This window comes from Nelumbo nucifera, chromosome 8, assembly GCF_055504915.1.
Source record: "Nelumbo nucifera cultivar China Antique chromosome 8, China Antique-T2T, whole genome shotgun sequence".
Classification (NCBI taxonomy): Eukaryota; Viridiplantae; Streptophyta; class Magnoliopsida; order Proteales; family Nelumbonaceae; genus Nelumbo; species Nelumbo nucifera.
The window spans coordinates 1,022,052-1,043,580 of NC_142656.1; the positions used below are offsets into that span (position 1 = coordinate 1,022,052).

At 35.0% G+C, this 21,529-nt stretch overlaps 1 protein-coding gene across 1 annotated transcript in view; it reads left to right on the top strand.

Moving 5' to 3' along the window:
- Window positions 1–6,606: 6,606 nt before the first annotated feature.
- EDA25 (CCAAT-binding factor) overlaps window positions 6,607–21,529 on the top strand; it is a 30,611-nt gene continuing 15,688 nt past the window's right edge. The window contains exons 1-6 of the mRNA XM_010263414.3: window positions 6,607–7,508; window positions 8,210–8,285; window positions 9,490–9,609; window positions 12,944–13,019; window positions 14,837–14,905; window positions 15,122–15,202. Of these exons, the coding sequence (XP_010261716.1) occupies window positions 6,806–7,508; window positions 8,210–8,285; window positions 9,490–9,609; window positions 12,944–13,019; window positions 14,837–14,905; window positions 15,122–15,202 (1,125 nt within the window). The 5' untranslated portion in view covers window positions 6,607–6,805. The remainder of the gene's footprint in view (window positions 7,509–8,209; window positions 8,286–9,489; window positions 9,610–12,943; window positions 13,020–14,836; window positions 14,906–15,121; window positions 15,203–21,529) is intronic.

The window sequence follows — 21,529 nt, forward strand, 5'->3', positions numbered from 1 at the left end:
TCCTAAAACCTGTCCCCACCTCAAAACCCATCATTCAAGCAAAAGGAAAAGAAAAAAAAAACGCCCCATCGGGTAGGGTAGGAGCGGGTACCCACTGGGTAGGGTAGAAATTGCCATCCCCTACTTGTCCAATGAGTGAGCCAGTTGGCTAGCGCTTCTACTAATGTAGTTGAAGGATTTGGATATCCATTTCAAAGACGACATGTGGACAATGTCAAGTATGGTGTTTCCTTATGGATGGTGGATGATAATACTCAAAGCATCCCACTCTGCAGATAGGATTAGTTGAACAAAATAACTATTCAATAGGTTGTGGAATCAGTAATAACCCTCCACATTAGTCATAAAAATACATAGGAGCTATAGCCATTCAACCTTTTAGAGAGCCACGTGTATTTTGCCATTGACATGGAGCATTATCAAATTAGCATTGGTTTCATAGCTTGTTATGTAACTAAAATGTTCAGCTAATCCAAACTCCCCAACTCCACCACCGCATGGGTCACACTTAATTTGGAGACAACTTCACATCATCTAGCTTCTGCATCTTCCACCGAGGAATACAAATCAGGGGCTTCTTAAACAATCTTTAAGACGATATGTGGACAATGTCAAAGTTGGTGTTTCCTTGTAGATGTTAGATTGGATTTGGGTGAAAACATTCAAAGCATCCGATTCTGGAGAGGAACGGGATCTGCTCCTCACACGGGGGCGCCTCACATGCACATCCACTGTGTATTGGGAACATCTCCCATGAATAATAATTCATAAATACGTGAGATGTTCCCAATGCATGGTATGATGTGCATGTGAGGCGCCCTGTGTGAGGAGCAGATCCAGTCTCCTCTGGAGATAGGATTAGCTAGACACAATAACTGTTTAGAAGGTTGTGGAACTAGTAATAGCACTCCACATTAGTCATAAAAATACATACGACCTATAATCATTCAACATTTTAGTGTGGGCCATGTGTATTTTGTCATTGGAGTGGAACATTATCAAATTATCATTGGTTTCATAGCATGTTACATAGCTAAAGTGTTCAGCTAATCCAAATTTCCCAACTCCACCACCACATGGGTCACATTTAGAGACAACCAATACAGATATATCTAGCCTCTTCATCTTCCACTAGGAACACAAATTAGGGGTTTCTTAAACCACCAATATGAAACGTTGGTGACTTATGATAATACAAACCTACAAACCAAACCATATGAAAATGGTGGAAAGTTAAAATTAGCATCACAGTGTTGTGCTCGATAGCCTTACCTAACATGGGTGAATTAGGTATAGCTTAGAAATGTTAAATAAAATCTGAACTCTTTGACTATTAACAAATCAAGCTCAAACCCGGTCCCCTAAAACTGAATCTAAACCTTTTGACACTAGGGATCAAGATGCATAAGAATAATAGGCTTAATTTAGTTCAACAATTAATCAAGATGTCACTCAATGATTAACAGGATTTTTAAACAAGAGATCAGCAACTATACAGACAAATAAACAGTATGAGCAGGAGCTGCAATGGTTACCAACCAACAAATAATAACAGCAATAACATTGATTGCTAACAATATAATATAAGTTGAAAAAAATAGACTAGATAAATATTGCAAGCTGCTATTTGGTTGGTGGTTCTAAAGTAAAAAAATATAAATGTTGAAAGTAACTAGACTATAGGAGTTAAATGATCAATTGAAAATAAATAAATGATAAAAGTAAATTGTAGTATATATAATAACCTGCTAGAGAGAGGACCATCCACTAATAGTAGCATAGATAATAATAATATATTACATGATGATAGTTGAGATGATGATCAACTATCCAAAATAATCAACTTGAGATTCAAGTAGTCATTAGTTGCTACCGGAATATCAATGATAGATCTAGCTATAAAAAATGTAAATAAAGTTGAATAATAAATGAACAATAAAAATAAGCAATTATAAAAAGGTAAATCAACTAGGTTAAATGGTTACCAACTGGGAGATGTTGGTAAAATGAAACCCAAACTGCAGAACCAGATAGTTAGTGTAATTAGTAAAGCTAGTAGGGTTAGCAGCTCAATAACTACACTAATTAAATGGTCATATATCTTGTAGATCCAAACAAAGAAAAACAAATAAACATAATACCTGCAGGATCTCAAGAACTCAAGTTGTTGCAGTTATGGGATTAAGTTAACAGATAAAGATAAGCCACAACACTTGAAGAAAAGAAGTACAACACACAAGGGGCACATGATTTTTTATAGATGATTGACCAATGGTACCTATATCCTTTACCTCATATCACCACCGAGGATTTCTATTAACCAAACCAACTTGATTTCCCATACACCAATAAAATATTTATGCTAACAAGACTTCATAGGTGTCTGCAACACCTTGATCGTTTGGACTTCATGGATGCCAATCCAACATGAATTAACAAGACTTTTGGGTGCCTATAAGATTTTGTAGTTGGGCTTCAAAAAGATGCCAAGAAGACCTTAATAGTATTCAGAAGCTTTTAATAACTATGTGCTTAATAATATTTCTTTATTTTTTTAGCACATGAACAAGTTTACAAGCAAGATAAGCCTCTAGATAAGCAAATATAGCAATACAAGCACAAGCTATTAAGTTGTTAGAGTTCTCAATATATTCTCAACTCAATAAAGTAGAGACCCCCAATAAATGGAAGATATTCTACAAGCTCAAAAGATCCCCAACTTTGTTCAACATTGGCACTATTGAAACTCAATGATCCATAAAACAAAAATGGCTCTAGCATATTTACTCTCTCTAAAAAACAACTATGTACAATGTGCATAATGGATGCACAAGTTGTTTTTTCACATGTCTTGGTTTAATCTTTTTTTTTTTTTTTTGGGGGGGGTGGGGGGGGTTTGAATCAAGTAACCGTTTTCTATTTATAGGGGAGTCGAGAGCAAGTAACTGTTTTCTAACCATTGAAAGGATTTGTCGTTTTCCTTTATAAACGATTCAAATTTCTCCCAACATGTAAGAAAGTTTTCCATACAAGGCAAATATATTAGAGCCTTCAAATGACCTAATATCTTTAATGTAATTAAATATTAATGTTGCTAGTCAACTAGTTGATGAAGTGATGAATATTTTTTTGGGTTTCTGGAGGATAAGGGCAATTTTTTGCCATGAATATCAATAAAAGATAATGTTTTTATAAAATAGCCAAAATAAGATTTTTTTTTTTTAAATATCAAGGAAGGGCAATGGCACTACTACTAGAAACCCTATATAACCCCTGTTAACTAGAGTCTCAAAGAAGAAAAAAAATAAATTAAAATAACCAATTTGCTTCTCCTCGTTCCTCCCTCCCCCGTCTGTCTCCCTCTACTGCCGAAACAGATATCAACCCGGCCAATCGCCGAGGAAAGGAAGAACACCGCCAATGGTGACGTCAGAGAGAGACCCTACTTCCCAGTTAGTGTTGCCGCCGGGCTTCCGGTTTTATCAGACGGATGAGGAGTTATTGGGCCTGACTTATCTTTTACCTTTTCAACAGCGTCCATCTATCTCAATAAACCCAATATCTATTTTCACCTCTTAGCACCGTTTTGATGCGTTCCAGACCCTTTACATTCAATCAATTCATCAGGTTTTTGTAAATTGAAGTTTTATCACTTTTCCAAAAGTTTAATTGCATATTTGGAATACTTGACTTCCTTAAGTACCGTAATATTAGTTTTACTTTTACAGAAAAAAAAAAAACACACTTTCATGTTCCTATTTCGTGCCATTAAGGTGATGCTTGGAGTTGCGGTATTGCGCGTCCATTGTATTTTTTCATTGGAAATCATGAAAAAAAAATGTTGAAGGCACGAAAGGCAATGAAATAATAATCTCTTTCTTCACTCGGCCAGTTTGGTTTGGCTCTTGCTTGGCTATTAGAATGGATTATTCCATTTACCAAAATCTTGATGGATGACTTTCTTTCTAGTGGGATCAGATCCAGTGTATTTGGATGAATGCAGGGCAGAGGAAGATGATGAACAGTGCCATTGCCCATTCTTGATATATTTTTTTAAAGTTACCTTGTTTTAGTTATTTTATAAAAATATTATCTTTTATTAATATTCAGGGCAAAAAGTTGCCCTTATCTGCTGGTTGACTAGTCCCCTCAAATAGTACATATTTTGTGCCTCATCTGACATAATTAGCCGACTATATTTAACAATGATATCATTCATGTCACAATTAGTCAATTGTGATATTTGGGAGTAGACAACTATGTCTCACTGTTAGGCTAAACTTTCCTATCAAAACAACACGATACTTAGAAACCTTAGAAATTCTTATCCAAATGCTTGGGATCTCTTATAGTCCATTGTCAAATGAAAACTTAAGAACTAAACCCATTTTAATTGGTGGTTTCTAAGGTTGATTATATTAAGTTCAGCCTTGTAGAGTATCTAGACAGTACATAATGCAGCTAATTACATCAATACCCTAAAATATAAATACAATTTGGGAACAACATGACATAGTCTTCTCATCGATAAGATGTTGTAGCATAGTCCTTTGAGCAACTTCATAAACATTAAAGTTCTTATGTAGCTTTATGCTTGAATTTCTCAAATCTTCCTTAGCTAGAAAGATGTGGCGATGGTGTGGAGATCCTTGAAGCACAGACAACCAACTCAATAAAACTTCCATTCTTCTTCTTTGGTAGCATTCTAACTTCAATACACTGCTGATCTCTTGGCTGCTAAAGCATTGGAACAACAATATCAAAGAAAATTGCAAATTTTTTGAAGAACCTTTAAACTCTAATTTTTCTTTCTTCCATACCATTGACTCCAGAGATGACTTTAGAGCTTCATTTAATGTGATAAATGGAATTTATTATGTAGATTTCACTTTTGTGATGGCTCCAAATAATGTTGTCTTGTTTCAATTGAGCACTTGGAGGGATTGCCACTATGGCTATGGCTTTCAACTCAGGGAAAAAAAAATAGCTCGTTCAAATGGTTGGTATTTTACATGCCCTTAACCCAGATGATTTAGGGGGTGTTTCACAATATGGATGCTTTTGTTTTTTAAACAAAAACAGCTACAATGTCAACAAAAGCAATACAATTTTGCCAATGTGGCAATTGCTTTTATTTTCAAAAACAAAATCAACCATGTTTGTTTAATGCTCTTGTGTTGATCACTAGCTTTATAGGTGATATGTTCTCCTTCTTCCTTGACCCTATATGATTAAAGGCTCATTTATATGCATTAAATGTGTGTGTGTGTGTGAGAGAGAGAGAGCATATCAAATTCATGAATCACGTCTTATCCCATAACCCCTAATCTCTCTCTCTTTAGGACATAACCCAAACAAAAGCATGTCCATTGCCAAATAAACAAATAAATAACTAAAAGCATGCCCATTTACCCCCAATGAGTTAAGATGTGTTTTATAGCTTTCTTTAAAGAATGACATCATACTTTGATAGAAATGCCCATGCTTTTTACCTAAAACCCTAGCACCATCTCACATTAGTGCATCTATTTATTATGTCATTGGTTCCATGGGCATTTAGATATGGGTATGTTTCTCAGATAAATGTTTAATTGAAAAATATTACTTTAAATGTTTATTGTTTTGGTTATTCGGTTGGGCATTTAAAGTAACACCTCATAAAGTTATTTTATACTTCAAATTACAATGTTTCAAGTAAGCATTTCATTTTAATAAATGATGGAGCAGAGAAACCAGATTTTGAATTTTCCCCCAATGCCTCATGCACATAAGTCCAAACGTTTATGTTTTTTAATGTTTATTTGATAAATGTTGAAATCAAACTATGGTTTCATGTACAATAAATGCTAACACCTAAGTGGCGCTGATGTGACATTGTTTTTCCAATAAATGCTCACAAAACCAAACATAACCTTAGTTTCTCTTTACTTAAATGGAGCCAATGCTATTACCAAATCACTTTTCATAATCTCATTTTATCTCTTATATAGGAAAAAAGCATAAATTTTTAGGGGTAAATATGTAAATAATCAATTTTCAAATATTATTACATTCGGATAATCAAAATGTTCAATAACATTTGAAGGGTAAAACAGCTAAACTTTAGGTTACACTCAAATCTTGTTTACTTTTCCAAACATCAGAGTTTAATTTTGTGTTTTACCAAACGCAACCTATGCAAAAGCCGAGGTTATTGTTTAGGATTTATCAGAAAAAACAGGGGAGGTTTATAGGATTGTCAGAAAACTCAGGGAGGGTTTTTAACTTTTTATCCCTCACGCATATATAGTATGTGTTTGGTACCGTTTATGTTTATTGAATAAACGTTTGTATTTTATTTGTTGGTAAAACCGAAAAATGCAATAATTGCAACCGTTTATGACAATTAGGCGCCACTTCAACATAACAGTGAATAAACGCCTGACCGTTTGTGGAAGCTTCAAAAAATAATTTCTACAAAGGGCTGGCATGCACATAAACCAAAGTTCACTTTCCATATTTTCGATGTATGCAGAAAAGCAAGAGAGAAAAAATGCTGTGATGATGTTTATTGACACCATCAATAAACGTTTAATGAATAAACCTAAAGGGTACCAAACATCACCTATAAGAGGTTTTCCGAGTAAGTTGAACGACCAAACCCTAACCAGCCGGCCAACAGGCCATTTATAAACGGCTTTGTGGCCTTGTGGGGTGGGTTGGGGAAAAAAAAATTCCACAAATTCCCGTCATTTTGTTCGAAGTTCTAAAACCCTATGTGACATTCGACGTCTTCTGTTCTGTGGACTTCACTTGCGACAGTTCAATGAACCCTGTAAGAGAGGGTGGAGAGAACATGACGATATCCAAAACTAAGAAGCATGAGAACCCTGAAGACGTAGAGCTTTTGAAATCGGATGTAGCGTTCTTTGCTTCCTCAATAGGTCTATCTTCTGCAGTTTCGTCTTCTCTCCCAAAATTTGATTTTGACGACTCGGATTTTCGAAAAACTGGCCCCCTGAAACCTAAAGAAACAGAGAAGACTCCAAAAAACAAACCTACACATGGGGATAACAAGAAAAAGGAAACGAAAGTGGCCGAGGAAAAGAAGGGGAAAAATGGTGAACGAGAAAAGACAAGGCATCCTCCCTTATCACTTGACCATTATAAACCATTTGATCGCTGGAAGCATCTTCCTAAGCTGCCGTTGATGAAGGCAAGTTCTTTGGGGGTTTGGCACGTGGATGCGGATGAATTGGAAGCCAAGGTAATCGGAAATGAAAGGAAGAGAATTGAGGTAAAGAACGCGGAAGAGCTGAAGAATTTGGTTGCAAAGAAGAAGGAACTTGGGGAAAGGTTGTTGGCACAATATACACAGGATTTCGAGACGTCGAGAGGACAGAGTGGGGATATAAAAATGCTCATGGCGACGCAAAGATCGGGAACAGCAATTGACAAGGTCTCTGCTTTTTCAGTATTGGTAGGAGAAAATCCAATTGCAAACATGAGATCACTTGATGCCCTTCTAGGTAAGATTTGTTTCTTGAGAAGCAAAGGTTCTATATTCTCTTTGGTTCCACAATTCCAACTTTTATGATAATGTAATGTGGTTTTAGAGGACACGGGGAAGGCACAGGAGAAACTGGTTTCGGGCAGTGAGAAAAGTGTTATTAGTTCATTCACAAACTAGTTACTGGCTCATTCATTGTCAGAAGATATGGTCTGGAATAAGGTAGAATGACTATGATTATCTTGTCATTCTGACTTCACTTCTAAACTAAGAGTATATATTTGCTTCAATTACATCGAAGGAAAAAAAAGAAAGAAAAGAAGCTAGTAATTAGTATCTTGAATTTAATGTGAGGTGGGGAGAAACAAATTTTAGTAAGGTTAAAGCTAAGCTACATATGCTAGGTTTTTGCTGATGCTAGTTTTTTTTTTTCCTTTTAATATGTTGCAAGCTTCTGAAGTTTTTTTCCTCCTTTTTAATCTGGAACTCATGAGGTATGAAAAATGCATTTGATACTACGACTTCAACTAATTTGACCAGAAAAGTAATTTATATTAGTTTATAGAAAACATATTGTTGTGAGTGCTTTTTGTTTACACCCCAATGTTCATATTTACTGGTCAAATAATAGCAACACATTTGCCTTTTAATCCTTTGTCATATCAACCTCTATTTGTATAATGGTTTGCTTACGAAATGGCCTTGACCTTATAAATGCAGCAATGGTGACTTCAAGGGTGGGGAAGCGCCATGCATTTTCTGGATTTGAGGCTTTAAAGGAGTTGTTCTTGTCGAGGTCTGCATTTTTCTTTCTGTTTTGTGGACTGCTTTTTCCTTCGTGTGCTATGCTAATTTTTGCAATCTGTTTTAGACTATTCTTTGCAGCTCTTTAGCCTCATTGTGGAACTCTAGAATGACAAGAACCATGTGTTTATCTTTGAGGAATACAAATATGATTCTATTATTGTTTTACATATCTATGCAATATACCCATAGTTTGTGGTTATAAAAAGTTGATGTCAAAGACATCTTTATTATACAATGGACCTTGGGGTTTGATTTCTTTTATTAGTCTAAGAGATTGGTGAGGCACCTTAGACACTCCAAATCTGATGATTACTATTAGTGGGATCCATAACTGGATCCCCAATAGGAATACACCTTCAAGTATGTAAGCACAGATTGCTGCATACATACAATGCATGGCCTGTATTTACATGCTTGAAGGTGCATTCTTGTTGGAGGATCTAGCAGTGGATCCTGCTAATAGGTAGCCAGCATATTCCTATGCTGTTGCAATGATGAACTTGAAAATAATATAGTTATGAATACATGAGTGTAAAAAATGAAACAAAAACAAGATAGTATTTAGTTTTCAACAGTGTTTACCTGGGACATGGCAAGTTTTTGGGTGTTTAGCATGTTATTCGGAAAAATTAATAGCACTGAGACAATAAATAGGAAAACCTTAGAAAATCAAAGTGTATTGTCTAGTGCCAAGTCTCAGCATGGGTGTCCAAGTCCTATCTTAGCTACTTGCTTGGAATGTTGGAAAGCTAGATGCTTTCTATTCGTACACTGCGTGTGCACTCTATCTCATCATCTACAGTTTGAGGCAAGCACCTTGATGATATTGCTGAGCATTCATCTAAAGGCTTTGGGGTTTTCCTTGTGTTAGGTGCTAGATTAAGGTCATTAGGTAGTATTCAGATAAAATTTATGTTTCAAGTAATTGCTTGAGTTATATGTTTTCATGCTTTCTGGTAGGAGGTGACAATTGTTCTTATGTCAAGATGGAAAGGTTTTCACTGTTTTCCACATGCTTTTCTCTCGTCTAAGAAGCTATGCTCTTCTTGTTGTTCATTTAAAGAGTTCTGTCTGAGTTCATTCTTGTTCTTCTTTATGCCTGTTCTTATGCCCCTGGTACAAGTTAAGTGCTTTACTTGGACAGCAATGTGCTTCTCAGGATTTATTATTTGATTACCTGCTTTTCTTTTCAGTCTATTACCTGATCGTAAGCTGAAAAACCTTCTTCAGCACCCGCTGAACCATCTTCCTGAATCAAAAGATGGCTACTCTCTTTTACTTTTCTGGTATTGGGAGGAATGCTTAAAGCAGAGGTATGTTGTAACTAAGGCTCAGTTTGGAAGGAGTACAAATACAAATATATAGAGTGCAAAGCCTTGCATTTTGTATTATTTTATATGTATTTGCACTCTACATATTTGTATTTGTAGTCCTTCCAAACTGATCCTAACTAACTATTTGCATGACAATTTTTGTTTCCTTTGAAACAATATATGCTAATATGCATGAGCTTCATTATTTCTGCACCAATGTTTTAAAACTCAAATCCGACATTGGACCTGAAAGCTGACTGGGCCACTGATTCAATAGGGTTGTTCAGCCATCCAGCCCCGTTGGGCCATTCAAAATGTGGAAATTAGAAATCTCTTTGGTTACTGCTTTGACCACCCTGTCTTTTTTGGGTTTCAAAACATTGGCTTATAAAGAATCCTTAATTTTGCTATGTGTGCTCATGACAACTAATTGGCCTTTTAATGGTGACTTGCAAATCAATAATATATTGAAAATTCTGGATTTAGATTCTATTCTGTGAATGAATAGTCAGTGCAAAAACATGAATTTCTAGGATTTTATACCATAACTGTATGTGCATGGCAAATTCATTGTAGAAGAGTTTAAAGAAGATACAAGTTTTGTTACTCTTTTTCAAGATGCCCTGATGTACATTGTTCTTCTCTTTCTTTTGACAATACATGAATATTATTATTATTATTATTATCATTATTATTATTTGATCAGTAACGAGAATTCATTATCTTCAATTTAGGTTACATTGCAAACATTACATTTTAATCTATGGGAAACATTCCCTCCTTCATTAGAAACACCATCCAGATTACATATGTGTTTGGTTCCGTGGGCTTTTATTGATGAGATGTTTATCAGATAAACGTTTATTTGAAAAATGCTACTTTAAACATTTATTGATTTTGTTGTTTGGTTGGGTGTTTTATTGGTGTTTCAAGTAACACCCCATAAAGTTACTTTTCACCTCATCTTAAAGTGCATCACGTAAGCATTTTGTTTCAATAAATGCCCATGCATTGGGGGAAACAAGAATTTGAAGTTTCCCCAATGCCTCATGCACATAAATCAAAGCATTTCTGTTTTTCAGTGTTTATTTGATAAACTTGTCAGCAACTGAGTTTAAGCCTGTTGTGATCCACCTGATCCAAAGCTGAGATATACACTAGGGTTTCTCTCATCTCATTTGCAAGTTTCCAAGAACCACTTTCGACATTTTACCTCTAGTTGATTGTATTAACCAAATCACCTTCAATGGCTAATGAAGTGAAGTGCCACTGCCTTACCTTGCCTAGAATGGGAGTTGGAGGGGTGGGGTATGAGGGGAGGACCCAATGATATATGGTGGGTGCATTCTAAGATCATCTGAGATACCTATGGGATTGTTTGAAAGGATGAGTATCCCAATTTTAAACTGTCTTTTGTAAATAAGTCAGCACTGATGTACTCCACTGTACAATGTACACAGAAGTAACATATGATATATTGCTTTTTTTCCTTTGTAAATACAACCTTTGCCCTATTAGGAGACAAACTATACATCTAATGCTTCAAAGCACTCTAAACCTGGTTGTAAGTTGGATCTAGTGGTTTCAACAGTATGCAGGAAGAATTGATTATTTAAATGTTGAACTTATCCTAAAATATTCTTTTGTTCATTGATTGTTCCTATTAAATTCTGTGATAAGTATCTAGATCATGCTCATCTGGACTAGAGTTTTTGGTGTACTGCAAGGGTCAAAGTATCGGTGTCGGATATCGTATCGGACAGTTTGGATACGGATACGCTTTGGAAACGCATGGATACGGACGAAAGATAGGAAAACACATGGATACATTATGAAAATGATACAAATTTCATAAATACATCAATTACAATAATTTTAAAAGTCAAAATAACCACAAATAAAGCATAAATACATAAAGAAATATATTACTAATATAACAAGATACATATTTTATAATTTTGTTGATAATCCAACAATCAAGAGTCCAATACTCATGTTGTATAGTTTTTACAAAGTAAAACATTCACAAAACCATTATTATGTTAAATTCCATAAGTCCAAAATACAAAACATATGCAATTATTATATTTTAATTACTATAACAATTATTTTATATTTTTACTTTTCAACATTAACAAAAAAGTCAATTAAATATTCAATTTTGAAATGTTTGATAATATCAAAATTACTATCATATGAAATTTATAATTTTTATAAGATACATATATTATTATCATATTTTTACTTTTAATCCTAACTAAAAGTATATCAAAATTATTAAAATTTCTAAGATACATATCATATGAAATTTATAATTTTTAATTATTAAAGTAACAATTCCATAATTAACATTTTTATTTCCTATAGTTTTTTTTTCTGAAATAACAAATCATTTTTTTATATAAATTTAAATTAGTGGATTTGATAAATTCAATTTACTATTATATTTTTGAATATTTTGTAAACATTTTTTTATTTTGTAAATAATAAATATGTTATTTTTAGTCTAAATTAAAATATCAATGAATAATTTATAAACAAATATATAGAATTTGAAGATACATATAATGTACAAATTTATGAAATTTAAGTACTAGAATAATCTATATATATACTTATTACGGAATGGGTCTTTTCTCCTTTCTGCAAATGGAATCTACTCGTGCGAGTAGATCCAAAGTCACACGTGAAAACAGTGCAATCATGTGTTCTTGCTTTCGTGTGACACGTATCTATTATTAATATTTTTATTTGTATAAATTTATTGAAAGTAAAAAACAATTTTTGATATAAATGTAAATTTGGTAGATTGTTTACTTTGTTAATGTTTATAAAGTAGTAATTTTTAATATTATTTATTTATTTTAAGTTTGGGTTCATGCTAATGATAAAGTTAATAAAATTTATTTTAGTTTAACAAGTATCACAAATTGAATGTTGGCATAGTGGCTTAGAGTCCTAGCGCATAGTGGCATGTGTGCACTGAGACTTGAGTTCGAATCCTCGTAGCGGCGCTTTTTAGACAAGATAATAAATGTGCGCGTGTATCAGCGTGTGTCGAATCGTATCGGTTTGTATCGGCCGATATGGTGCTATACACACCGATACACAGATACGGTGTCGATATGCACGACTGGACGTGTATCGTACCAGTTGTAGCGTATCTCATATCCGCTCTTATGGATACTGATATGATACGCCCCGTATCGGGTATATCGTGTCGATATTTTAATCCTTGGTGTACTGTTTGAGCATGACTTGAATCCATTTCATTGGATGTTCTTTTTTTTTTTTTGGTTTCATTGGCATTGTAAATGCATGGTAACCTTTGCAGGTATGAGCGGTTCATTTTTGCACTTGAGGAGGCATCAAGAGATACATTACCTCCTCTCAAGAATAGGGCTTTGAAGGTTAGCGTGCTCTTTTATTTATCTTGTTTTCTATGCCAAACAAATTTATCCATGAGCCATGTATATTTGTATAATGTGCTTCAATTTTGTTTCTAATATTTGATTTGCTGTTTATTCTCAGTTATTTACTTTTACTCATTTTTCAAACCACTGTTTTCTAGATCAACTTGGTCTTTTTTTTATTAGAAATTGGTGCCAACTGCCAACTATTACTTGGTTGCTGTGTTTAAATGGTGATACCATGAATGAAAAGTATGCAAGATTATTATTTTTTTGATCAGCAGAAGAAATTTTATTAGTGAGATTCGAAGATTACAATCAGGTTGATTAAGATACATCCCGTAAGAACAAGATTTCACAGAAGCGCCCAGAACAGCTTCTGTCTTGATGCCCCTTGTTTCGCTAGAGTGTCTGCCATTCAATTTCTGTTCTTCTCACCCAATTGAAAGAGACATTCAGTTCCCTTTTTAAATGCTCAATCTCCCTATATGTTTGCTGAAAAGCCCAAGGGATTTGGACATTTGCTTTTGCCCAAGAAATAACCACCTGGGAATATTATGCTGGATTAGTATCAAAACTCTGCTATCTTAAATCTCTCTTTAATTTCTTGATCATTAGTCTCTACTTAAAAATCTTGGAAGAGTCCCTGCAGACAATAGATTGTATGATGCTATTGTTATTATTGGCTTGAAATAATGATGTATTGATTCACCTGATGCAAATTTACAATTGCACCATGGATGTGCCCTGAAGTAAATTGTTAGAACAGTTCATCTCAGAGTGCATGCTGGATCACATTTTCTGTTACTGGTGTTTGATATTGGGCTTTATTGTTTAATCTTTTTATTCAAATAAGGCCATTACCCAATGTTTGTCCTAGCTATCTGGGGCCTTGGGAGGGGTTGACTGGATAGAGTCCTAGCTATCTGGGGCCATTTTGCACAAAATGGCCGCTCTCAGACTCAAACCCACATTCTTACACTTGATAGCCTGAGATTTTACCATTATACCAAGTAATGTGGGTCATTATAGGACGCAGCAGTTTTACAGGGAGCACAGATTACTAGAGAGCTGAACTTTGAGAGATTGCTAATTGAAGGTGACTCTAATCTGGTAACCGGTGGCTGAAGGAACTGGAGACAGTAGCTTGGTCCTATAGGGTATCTATGAGAAGATTCAAGTGGGATGGCAGACTTTCTAGCTAAGCAAGGGGCGCATAAGGATCAATTATTTTGGTCTCTATTTTAATTCTGCTTTGTTTTTGAGGCTGCATCTCGTGCCTCAATGTGGGAAGTCTTCATTGTGTAACTCTGTTGATTGGCCATTAATAAAATGCTTATTATTATTTATCAAACAAAAATGTGGGTCATTATTTGATAAACTACAGAGGTTAGTCAGGCAAATCCATTAGAGTTGGCATCTTCAGAATTCAGAATTTATTTTTATTTCTTGTATAATTTGATAGTTTGATCAATATTTTACTGTTTAAAAAAATCGGTAGTTTGATAATGTGTTTTTAATGGTGTTAACTGGGATTAGAAAGCAGCTTGAGAGGAGTTGGTAAATCTTGCAAAATGAGAATCTATTTTCCATTTAAATAAGTATTATGTGTGGCATCAATATTTCAGCATGCTATGTGCCCTGCTTCTTACTTTTTTGTCTGGTCAAGTGGAAAAGATCTAAGGTATTTTTGTAACTTGGTTTCTCTTCATTGGTCAAGCTGAAGACTATATTCTCTAGACTAAAGTAGTTATCATTGTCTAGGAAATGACTATATTCATGGGACTATTCTTATGTTGTACGGAATTTCTTTGCAGATTATGTATTCCCTGCTAAGAAGTAAATCAGAGCAAGAACGCAGATTGCTCTCTGCCCTTGTCAATAAGGTATGTCTCATTGAATTTCTCTCTAGATGAAGTGCTATTTCTGTAACTATTTTGTTTATGAACATTATGGTGAGATGGAATATATTGAGCCTTCTGTGTGTGCTTTCTTCTTTTGCATGCTGTCTATAAGAAACTGATATAATTCCAGTGTTACGTACTGTTTCTCAATTAGATTTTTGATTATGAACCTTTTCTAATCTTTTCAATTACTTTCAGCTGGGGGATCCTGAAAATAAAGGGGCATCTGGTGCTGATTTTCACCTGTCAAACCTTTTATCTGAACATCCAAATATGAAGGTGGAGTTATCTAGTCTCATCATTGTTTTCAATGGTTTTTTGAACCTGTTGGAGATGTGTGTGGAAGTATGCAGCATTATAGTTGTATTAACTGCTTTTTAAATTGTTTTTTATCTGTTGAAATCACATAAAAAGCTGGAAATACATAGTTCCATCTAACTTTCAGATGTGGTCTTATGTCTAGAATTCTTGAATGGGATTTGTGGAACTCTTTAGGGTTTGACAAATTTGAAAGTACTTACCTTTAACTTTTTCCATGTATCAGTTGAAATATTGGGTGACCTTTTCTCTCATAAAGTGAGGAATGGAGCTTTGGTCTATTATCTTAAACTAATTTTCTTCTCTTCTATCTTCACTTAAGCTCACTGTATGCATCAAGCTTATTATTCATTGATGGTGGGGCCATAAGAAATGGCAATGGAATGGACATTTATTAGGTATTTTTTTTGCGTAGGCAATAGAACAAACTTCAAATGGTGTATGGATGTTATTATTTTGTCAAGGGGTGCAGTGAAGTGCTATTTTGGTCTGTGTAGTGAAATGAAACTTCTATTTAAATAAAGGCTGCATAAGATTTTTGATGAGATTACTCTTTGAAACCTGGTGCTATGTTGTTTCTAGAGGCAAAGAAGGTAGTTCTACTGGATGCAAGCAATCCAGAGAAGTGGAAGTGTGAATGTTCTTCCAGGGCCATTATATCTTTAAATACGCGTGCTTGGGTAGTGTAGTAGCAGATGGAAACTGGTCTTGTTAAATAATGGACATGCTTGGATGGTAGTTGGTAGCATTGGGGCTTGAGGTGGATGCTGGAGAACTGACAGACTATATAATATGTATAGCTTGCGTGAGTTATTTTATTTGCTCTAAGTCATCAGCATTGGCAGGGGGCCGGGAACCTCATGCACTGGGCTACCCTTTTTTTGAGTCGTCAGCATGTTCATTATCCAATTTATGCACTCTTAGAATTTGATGTTTAGCGATAAGATTTTCTTACTTGCAGGGAGAAGTCTGAAAACATCCGCCTTTCAAAATATGCTAGTGTGAGGAAACCAGTTTTATTTTGACACACACAGTTATTGGAATCCAATATGTGGAATCCAATATGTGTCTGGGTGTGACTTTGCAAGACGAGAATACATGGATTAGGGCCTATATATTTTGAACTCTAACATTGTATGCTTATTGATTAAGGCCTAAAATTTCATCTAATGATAAAGATCTAAATGTTCATTTTTTATTAAGTTCTATATGAAATATGGTTTTGAATCATATATATTGACTGTTCATTTATTTATTTATTTTGATAAGAAACAGAAACCATAGATTCGTTTAAAAAAGGTGAGCACCAACTATACAAAATGTTGTAACTGAGATTTCTGCTTGTGGTTAACTGAGGCTAGTGACTTTCTTGTAGCTATACATATTAATTTCTTCATAATCAATAAAAAAGTTTCACAGTTATCGATAAAAAAGTTGTGACCCTAAAACAGAAACAGAATGAACTTGACTACTCTCCTCTTCTCATTTATGTTAACTGTTCATTATGTCAATAAGCAAGAAGAAAAAAGGAAAACAATATGTAGAATTGTAGAAATGCCCCTCAAAAAGCAATGTAGTGTTGGAATCTCTTGAAGCTTCTAAGTTAAGAATTTAGTTTATGCTGGATTAGGAACAGTCTATTAAGCTACTCCAATCACTGCTTATAAAGAATTCTTGTTGGGCCATTTGTATAGGCCCAGCTATGTGGGCAGTTTAAAATATTTAATTTGCGCCTGCAGACCATTTAATTGGGCAGCAAGCCCTAAACTAATTTAAACAAGGTATCAATCTTGGTTTTTTAAGTGATCCACTTTGTGAGCCTTTTAGGAAAGTTAAGCCTCTCTTTAGGTGGGTTGACGCATCCCTAAGGGTGATGGGGTGGGGTAGTTAGCTAATCACCTTTGTTTCTATAAAAGTCCCTCTCCTACAGGGAGAAGAGGTTAATGCTAAATTGTAGCGAAATTTCCGCAGATCAAGAACAAGATGAGGAGCACAATCAAAGGAGAAACCTTAGTCGAAGTTAATTAAGATAGGGGTGAAGATGATCTTTCTTATCTTGACTGCTATATCTATATACCCTCCTCCAAGAGAAGTAAGGTTTTATTTCTACTTTTCTCCCAACCCCAGATCTATCTGAGGAACCTGTCAACATATTAGCACTCCTAGGCACCCAATTGAATGAGGAGCTCAAAGAATCACCCAGAGAGTGAGCCATACCCATGGCCTGAATTTCCAAGGTATCTGATCTTGTGCCTTCATCCATAGGATAATATGTTGACAATTACCCTTCAATTCATTCATAGGGTTTATTTCTACTTTGTTCTATAAGTAAAAAGCTCATTGAAATTTTATTGAATTCAATAACGATAAGCAACTGTTACAAGCATCCCAGAGAGAGGTGCGAGCTGCAGCCTCACTCTAAAAGAAAAAAAACAGCACAAAACTAATTACCCCTTGCTTAGATAAAGAATCAGCCACTGCATTGGCCTCCCTCCCCACCCATTGTATAAACAGATTCATATATGTTGTGTTAACCATTTGAACTTCTTCATTTCATCTCTATAACACCATATCACTGAATCTGGATGTTTTAGCCCTCTCCACAGATTCTTATGTTGTGTTATTTCTACTTTCTTCAAGCTCTATACAAAGAAATTTACTCTCATTTGGGGGGAGAAAGCCATCTACAGCCTTGTTCATGATACTTGACTAATTATTGGCTCCCTACACAATATTTATTTGCAAATTCTAACAAAATCTTAACTTTATTTAGGGGAGGACAGTATTGATTTATGAATTTAGCAAATTCTTAATTTTATGTGGGGAGAATAGCCATGTACAGAATTTGTCAAAAAAAAAAGGGTGTGACTCCTGAGACTATTGATTTATGAATTTTAACAAAACCTTAATTTTATGTGGGGAGAATAGCCATGTATAGTATTGTTCGTGAAACTTGGCTGATCATGACTCCCTATACAATATTAATTTTATAAATTTTAACAAAATTTTAATTATATGTGGGGAAGAAAATCGTCTATGTCCTTGTTAAACTTGGTTGATTATGGTTCTCTACATGAAATAAATGCTAGAACAAAGGCTTATAGCCCATAATAGGATTGGACTGATTGCAATATATAAAAGTTCTATCTATTTGTTTATTTTTTCTGGATTCTCTCTCAAATGAAAGAAGGAGATATAAACCAAATAGGAGAGTTCTGCAGTTAAACCATAAAGCTTCCTTTAGATCCCCCCCAAAAATCAATGCTTTTTTGTTGGGAAGTTTGCCATGCTTGCATCAATACGTGCAACTTGTTGCAAAAGAAAAGATCAAACTGGTGCTTGTCTCTTAATTGGTGCTTCTTGTGTAAGTTGAATGATGAGAATGCTCACCACCTCTTAATCTCCTGCCCCTTTGCTGTATTTGGCAATGGTTTTGCTCTCCTTTTGATTGCATGTACATCCCTCCTGTTAGATTGGATAGACTCTTTAGCCCATCTTTCATGAGGAGCACTAAGAGAAGAGGTAGAATATTGTGGAGATGCACAAGGGCAACGGTAGTTTGGACGATTTGGGCGGAGAGGAACTCAAGAATCTTCGAGGAGAAAGAGAAGAATAAGGAGACAATTATTGAGATTGTTATTCTAAGGGTAGCACACTGGGTGAAGACCATGAAGTTTTTTTTTTAGATTTTACAGTAGAAAACCTCTTCAGAACTCAGAAGTTAGGGTTCAATTGCTGGCTCATTGTCTAGGAAGCAAAGAATCCATGAGGTTTGGTCACCCCCAGATGGAGGATGGATGAAATTAAACTTTGATGGAAGTAGTTTGGGAAATCCGGGACCCTCTGCAATTAGAGTGATTCGGAATGGGGGTGCATATGTGGATTGTTTTCGGTGCAAATTGGATAAGGTGATTCAGTTAGGTCAGAGTTAATGGCTGCTGTTTTGGGGGTATAAAAAGCCAGGGAAATGGGAACCACAATGTTGATTGTGGAAGGGGAACAAAAATAATAATTGGGTAGCTGAAGAAAAGAGAGTGGGTGATTTGGCAATACAGGAGTGATCTCAGGCTGTTCAAGATGTTGTCAAGAGCCATGAACATTCAAGCTAGTGTTTGGAACCGATGCTGTTTTCTTGAACAGTAGCGCCACATCAGCTCCATGTCTGAAATCCGTTTTTTCAGAACACACCTGATGTTTGGTTATATGTTTTTCCAAAAAAATGTTTTCTCAGACCACACCTTGGAAATCAGCAAAGGTTTGGTCTGAGAAAATGTCCCTTTTGGTGTTTTCTCATTTTAGCAACAGTATGCTGATGTGGCATTGGAAAACACTTATGTGGCAGCAACCAGCAATGGTTCCAAACAAAAAAAAAGTTTTTAGAGAAAATGACAAAACAGTGCAGAACCGTTTTCTCACAAAACACCTCTCAGTAAAGGGCATTGGTTCCAAACATGGCCCAAGTTAGATGGTTAAGGTCCGCTAATGGATTGCTGATGGATTAGCTAAGCAAGGAATGCATAGAAATCACTTGTATTGGGCTCAATTGTAATGGGATGGTGGGGTTCTTTTGATGTAAAGGGTGTTAGATTTAACTTCTTGTTGTAACCTATTTCTTAATTAGTTTATAAGGTTTTCTTTGTTGCTGATAAAAAAATCTGCAGTTAAACCTTGTTTAGTTTATTTTATTCATTTGCACTTTTAAATCAGACTCAAAAAGTTTTCTCTGCCCTTAGCATAGATGTAATTAAGGGAATATTTGTCTGATATCCCGAATGGGACTTACCAAATACTAAAAATCCAATCACTAGTCTAATTGGGTGAATTGTTTTATGTGAGAAATTCATAAAAAAAATTCCATTAATAGAATCCAATGCAAGTTTAACATGGTTACTTAATATGTCTAGGAAGGTACATGCAACTATGCAACACTTGATGACACCTAACTTGCAGTACAGCACAGGGTTTTGGTCTAGGTTAGTAGGTAAGCTTTGTTAATCGATGACTGTTGGGCTGTTCACACCTTTTCACCTGACATCTTCTCAAAAAGCATTTAGGGGCAAATTCAGTGTTTCTTAAATGTGTCTCCTCTTATTACCTCCAAAGTTTTGTGTTTCTTTCCTATGTTAAAATTTTAATTTATTGAACAATAAAATTTCAAGTTATGGAAAAAACATTTGCAAGTAGTGTTAATGGCCTTAAAGCAAGTTTTATATTTGATATTTCAGCAGAGTTTGATTTCTATCCCACTTTTGACATACTACTTTTTGAAGATCAGAGTTTGTACACAGGGCCGCAAAGGGCATCTGTTTGCCCAAATTTGTATTTGAATTTTTTTTAGAAAGAGTAACTTTATTAAAGAGCAATGAAGAGTACATGAGATGATGCACAAAAGGCTAGCCTCACACAGGGTACATAAGCATTACACTATCACTATAGAGGTTTTCCCTGTGAGCACCAGACTTGGCTAAATTATCTGATATAGAGTTTAGAGTCCTGGGAATCCAGATTAAAGTTGCATCCAAGGAGTATAAGAGATCTCTAGCCTCGTCCAGGTAGTGAGCCAGTCTCCAAGGTCTGCCTTCCTTCTCCCCAAGCCACTTTATCGTGTTTCTAGAGTCACCTTTGACCACCAGGGTGGTCAAGCCTAGTCTTCTTGTGATAGGAGGCCATTTAGCAGTATTTGAATTTTAATCTAATCTGATTAAGGTGATCCAAGTTTGATATGCTTATAATTGGGTCTAATAAGGATTTACCCCAATTCAATCTGATATTATCTGGTCCGATCTAGTAGTATTTAATCATTTAAATTTATGCTTATATCATCATTACCCAAGCCTTATTCCAACTATATGGGGCTGACTACATGAATCCTGTTTCACCATTCTATTTTATTCAGTGCCATATCCATTGTTAATTTTTTTTGATGAGTCATATACATTGTTAAATTATGGGTGCTTAATCATTTATTACTACTTCTCCCCAACTCCTTTTTGGTCTGCTCCTAGCTCTTCTAGTCCCTTCAACGTGTAACAGATCACTTCTTTCAACTGGTGTCTTCCGTGCATGTAGTATGTATCTATTGGTAAAGTTGGTTTGAATGTTGTTGTTTAATAAAGATTCATAAATTCAAGTCTCATAAAAGTTGTTTTGAAGTCATTGTATTGATGATATACAATATTAAATTCATTTTTAGTTTATCTTACAAATAATATATAATTTTTTGATATTTTTACTTTAATTTATTAATCATATTCAATATCTCAATTCAATCTGAATCTGATGGATAAG